A 5,900-nucleotide genomic window follows, 5' to 3' on the forward strand; every position below is an offset into this window, starting at 1 on the left:
TTCATTAAAACAACCATTTCCCAGGTTCTGGGTTTGTTTTGTTTTTGTTTGTTTTTGTCTTTGGTTTGGTTTGGTTATTTGGAATTGTAATCTCCGTCCTGCCAGGAGGACTCGAACCAGCCACAATACTTTTCTGGGACATGGACCCTTCACCTGTAAGGTTCAAGGCCAGATTGGACACTTGGAAAAGTCCTTTCATTTTTAACACTCTGTGATTTTTAGGCTCATAAGAACAACATCAACAGTCAGCTGCATTTTAAGCCAATGTTTGTTGAGTTCCTTTAAAATAGTGAGTCTCAAACCTTAGTGAGTGGTGGCCTTGTTCAAACCCAGATTGCTGGGCCCTCTCCTGGAGTTCCTTATGCAGTAGGACTGGGGTGAGGGTGAAGGGGCAAGGATCTGCATTTCTAACAAGTTCTCAGGGAATGCTGCTGCTGCCTGTTGGGAACCAACTTTTGAGAACACCTATTCTAGAGGTCCACATGTTTTGTTGTTGTTGTTTGAAAAACTTGCCTCATCCTGGCCTTGATAGAGCTCTCAGTAAGATTTCAGCAAGGCCTGAGAGCTTTGAGAGCTCTGGGGTCACCTCAGGACCCCAGTCTCATGGCATTTCAGACCTGCATGGCTGTCAGCTGCCAGAAAGACCAAGGCTGAAAAGGAGGCTATGATGATGAAATAGGAGGAGGAATGAGCTCCCTCCCAACTCAGCCTCAGAGACTGAGTACCACCTAGCCTCACATCCAGGTTTTCATTGATAGCCACCAGACCTCCAAGCCATCTCTCATCACCCAGACACTAATCCCCATATCACTCTGTACATCCCTTAAGCTGACTTAAGCTTAAGTCATGATTCCCATCGTGAGCTTTCCCCCCACCCCCACCCCCCAAAACCCCACTTCCCCTGCAGCTCTCAGTTTGTTCTCAGCAAAATCTCCCATGTTCCCAGCCTGCTTTCTGAGCTGGATCTCCACATTCTTGCTCTAAGTAAAACCGGCTGGAACCTACAGAATGGGAGAAAATATTTGCAAACCACGTATCTGATAAGGGATTCATATGCAAAATATAACAGGAACTCATACCACTCAATAACAAAAAAATAAACAATCTCATTAAATAATGGAAAGAGAACTCGAATAGACATTTTTCCAAAGAAGACATAAAAATGGCCAAGAAATACATGAAAAGATGCTCAACATCACGAATCATTGGGGAAATGCAAATCAAAACCACAGTGAGATATCACCTGACACCTGTTAGAATGGCTGTCATCAAAAAGACAAGAGATAACAAATGATGGTGAGGGTGTGGAGAAAAGGGAACACTCATACACTGTTAGTGGGAATGTAAATTTGTGCAACCACTACGGAAAACAGTATGGAGTTTCCTCAAAAAATTAAAAATAGAACTACCATATAACCCAGCAATTCCACTTCTGAATATTTATCCAGAGGCGATGAAATCACTATCTCAAAGAGATATCTACAATCTCATGGTCATTGCAGCATTATTCACAGTAGCCAAGATAGAAAAATGACCTAAGTGTCCATCAATAGACAAAGAATGGGTAAATAAAATGTGGTTTGTGTATCTAATGGAGCACGATTCAGCCATAGTGGGGGGGGGGAAAGAAGAAGGAAAATCTTGCTACTTGCATCAACACAGATTCCCTTGAGGGCATTATGCTAAGTGAGATAAATCAGACAGAGAAAGACAAATACGATCTGATCTCACCTATATGTGGAGTCTTAACCAAATTCATAGAAACAGAGAGTAGAATGGTGGTTGTCAGGGACTGAAAGTTGGGGGAGATGAGAAGATATTGGTCAAGGGGTACAAACTTTCACTTATGAGATGAATAAGTTCCAGAGATGTAATGTACAGCATGGTGACTATAGTTAACACTACTGTCTTGTACACTTGAAAGTTGCTAAGAGAGTAGAGCTTTAATGTTCTCACCATAACAACGGCAACAAAAAATGGTAATTACGTGAGGTGAAGGATGTGTTAACTAACCTTACTGTGGTACACATTTCACAGTATGTATGTTTATTAAATTGTCACATCGTACGCTTTAAACTTATACAATGTTATATGTTAATTATATCTCAGTAAACCTGGGAAAACAAATCCCAGCTGATCTTTTGAGGCACAGCCTCCATTTTAGCCCTCTTCAGTCCTGGCTGATTTTTCTTCCATAACCCACCTCCCACCAGCCCTCGAAGTGGGGTACACAGGCTGTTGTTCCTCCCTTGTTCCCACTTCCAAACTATTCTCTTCTCTCCTCCTTGGAAACTTCTAGCTTCTATAAATGGCTGTCATCTACTCCAACAGTCACCTACTGACCTTTCCTCCAGGAAACCTTCTCAACTAGGATTGCTCCTGGGAACCGCAGAAGACATAAAACGAGTTGAGTGGCTGTTTCCTCCATTCTCTCAAGGATGGTACATAACCAGTACTGAAACCTATTGTCAACATCAGTTAGATCCATTAAACTGATAATCTGCCTTCACTGACCAAGCTTGCTTTAATTTTTGCTACAAAAAATTTGCATATCCTTCAAGTGTCATGTAGCCTAAACAATAAGATGTTTGCCCAAGCTGTTTTTCAGGAACTTGGAGTCAACTGTGTCCAGTTTGAGCTCTAGCCGGTAAAGACTGGTTAAGTCCACCCATCCACCAATTGAGCATGCCCAAGTGTCTGCTGCGTGACCTCTTGATACCGGAGAGCCGAAAACTCCACCCTAAGAACATGCTAATTTGCCATTTTCTGAACACTTGTCTCATGAAGACGCCTGCAGCTTAGTTGCGCCTGTGCAAAACGATGATTACCTCCCCTTTTTCTTATTTCCAATCACCTTTCCTCACTCTCCGCACAGCTCAGCTCTATCCTGTAGATACCCTGAGCCCTTCTCCTTCGGAAAGACAGATTTGAGACTTGTTCTCCATCTCTTCATTTGGCTGCCTTGTGAATAAGCCCTCTGCTGCAAACCTTGACATCTCAGTGTTTGCCTTGCTGCATGTCGGGCAAATGAACCTGGTTCAGTAACAGTACCACTCTGGGCACGGAGAAGTTGGTCCATCACAGTGGATGCTGTATCAGCCAGGGCTTGACCACAAAGGAGAGTCCATGAGCAAGACACATGAAGGATTTATTATGGAGAGGGGACCTCCCACAAGGTGGTAGCTGGGCAGCAGGCGGTGCAGTCTGTTGCTTCTGTGTCTGTTGTTGAGCCTGAATTCACTGGGGTTGGCCAGACAGGTGGTTGGAAAGGAGAGCTGGACCTTGAACCTGTGAGGAGAACTGGAACCAGTTGGAGTGAACTGGAACTTGCATCTCCCTCATCACTTCCAACCTCAGTGCCACAGGGGGTGACTCGTAGGGGAAGCTGGCACCTTCAAACCTGGAGATGATATGCACTTTGTCCAGGACTCAGAGAAGCTGAAGTAGGAAAGTGACAGGAGTTTGGGAAGCTCAGGTCAGGTGCGGACCCATCCCAACCAAGAGGAGCTTTAAATCGGCAAGGAAGGGAGCCAGCTGCCACAGCACTAGGGCCTTCCCCACCTTCAGAGCTTACAAAGAATGTGTTGCTGCTGCCACTTCCAGATCTGGTGCAGAATTCCCCTCGTGGCCAACACTAACAGGCAACAGCGTGGGGAGGGCATTCAGGGCACACAGCTCCATCTCAGTCCAGTGAACATAGCACAGCGCCATCCCTGGTGCATTTGGGCATTCGGGCTTAATTCCCTCAGGGATGCATTCTTCCTCATGGATTCCGCATCTGGCTCACTGGTTTTCTCTCCACACTACTCTTCATGACAACCTCAACCTCTGAGTTCCTTGACTTCTCACGTTCACGCACCAACTCTTAACCGTACCCTAGATCTGGGTATTACCATAACTGTGTCACCTCGAAAGTCTCCAATTCAGAATCTCTAATTGGAATGTCATTTCATCGACCACCACCTCCTGTGTTCCCAGTCTGTCTTGTTGCTGTCGCCTCCCACCTGCTCAAGACGTTCTTTGCAATTACTTCTGCTGTTTTCTTAGCTCCCTTTCTACTGTATCATGCCCATCCACCTACAATAAGCTATACTTTGTTGTGTCTTAAAACAAAACAAATGTTTCCTAGACCTCAATTCCCCACTCACTAACTATCCCGTTTCTATGAAAACTCCTTGAAAAAGTTGCTTTTACTCACTTTGTCTGCTATCTCCTCAGTTCACTATAATTGAGATTCATCTCACCATTTTTCTCATCAAGGATGACTGAAATTTTGCTCTACCCTGATCAATGGTCACCTCTTAGCCCTCATCTTATCTGACCTTTCGGCACCACAGGACATGACTGATAACCCTTCTCTTCAAAGTGCTTTTTCATTTGGATTCTGGGACTCTATACTCTCCTCTTCCCCATTGTACTCACTAGGGGTTCATTTTCTCTCTAAACTCGCTCCTTAGGTGATCTCATCCAGTGCCTAGATTCTAGATTACATTGATATTTTCAATCCCAGTCTTTCACTGATTTCTGCGTGTATGTATTCACTTGATTGGTCAATGAGCATCACAAACTTAGCTTGCCCCAAGAGGACTTCTTATTTCCCACCCCCAAAATGTGTTTGTTGCCTGGTCTTTCAGCGGTGTATATTCTCCAAAATTCGTCTCCATCAATTTCCTTCATCCCTTTATATCCATGCTACTCAGATCAAGAGGCAGAGTCTAACATCTTTTCCCTTAAATCTTGGGCAGACATTAGTGACTTTGACCAATGGAATGCAGTGATAGTGACTGACACTCTGGGGCTTCCTGGAGAGGGTACAAGAAGCCTTGCAGCTTCTACCTGGGCCTCTTGGAATGCTTGCTCTGGAGAAGCCAGTTACCATGTAGGAAATCCGACTACTTTGAGACTCCCATGCTGCAAAGAAGGCCAGGCTTGCCATGTGGAGAGGGTACATGGAGATAGAAAGAGATGCCTGGGCAGCTCCCAGCTTTTTCAGCCATGTGAGTGAGGAAGGCATAAGATATGTGAGTGAAAAAGACATCTTGGATGTCCAGCCCAGTGGAATCTTCAGATGACTCCACAGCTGCCATCTGAAGAAAAGCACATGAGAGAAACCCCAACCCAGGGTTGGGACTAGGGCGAGGGGAGTGAGGCACCAGGTACAAAATTTAATGGGATACTCACTCTCATCGTGATGCTGCAGGGACCTTGAGAGTGAGTGCCCTTTACATCTTGTACCCTAGACACTTCATTCACCTCACCCTAGTTCTGGTCTTGCCCCATGAAAGAACAGCACAGCTTAGCCCTGTCAACCCAAAGGATCATGAGAAATAACAACGAATGTAGTGTTAAGGCACTAAGTTTTGAGGTGGTTTTGTTATGCACCCATAGATAATCACATATACACTTTCCATCATACCCAATTACTTGGGTCAAAGATCTACCTGGACTCTTCCTTTCTCTTCACATCCCATGTCCAACTGATGGCCCATCACAGGCAGTCAATAAAAGATTTGATAGGCTGAATGCATGAAAGATCAGAACTTATTGCTTGTCTTCTGTATTAGCCAACTCAGAACTAGTCAAAACCGCTTATACTATAGAAAAGGGAACAGAGACCCTGAGAGGTTAAAGAATATGGAAAAGCTCTGAAGCCTTAAAATAGAACATGATATTCCCAGAGTGCTGAGTGGTTCGGTGGAAGAACAAAAGGTACGTGATAAGCACCGCTTACCTCTTGGTGCTTAGCAATATGGCAGATAGAAAGCCATAAGAAGCAGATCTGTGCCCTTTTGGGGACTTTGCAATATGTCAGCTGGACATTGGGGGGTGGCTAGGATGCTTACCACTTAGTTGAAGGCTTAAGTCATAGGTGTCCTCTCACCTGTTTTATTTATTTTTGT

General features: G+C 44.6%; 1 protein-coding gene across 1 annotated transcript in view; it reads right to left on the reverse strand.

The window, feature by feature from the left end:
- GAS1 (growth arrest specific 1) overlaps positions 1–3,711 on the reverse strand; it is a 6,417-nt gene extending 2,706 nt beyond the window's left edge. The window contains 1 exon segment of the mRNA XM_024753799.1: positions 3,575–3,711. Coding sequence (XP_024609567.1) covers positions 3,575–3,711 — 137 coding nt within the window.
- Positions 3,712–5,900: the final 2,189 nt, after the last annotated feature.

Source organism: Neophocaena asiaeorientalis, unplaced genomic scaffold (assembly GCF_003031525.2).
Source record: "Neophocaena asiaeorientalis asiaeorientalis breed wild unplaced genomic scaffold, Neophocaena_asiaeorientalis_V1.1 scaffold220, whole genome shotgun sequence".
Lineage (NCBI taxonomy): Eukaryota > Metazoa > Chordata > Mammalia > Artiodactyla > Phocoenidae > Neophocaena > Neophocaena asiaeorientalis.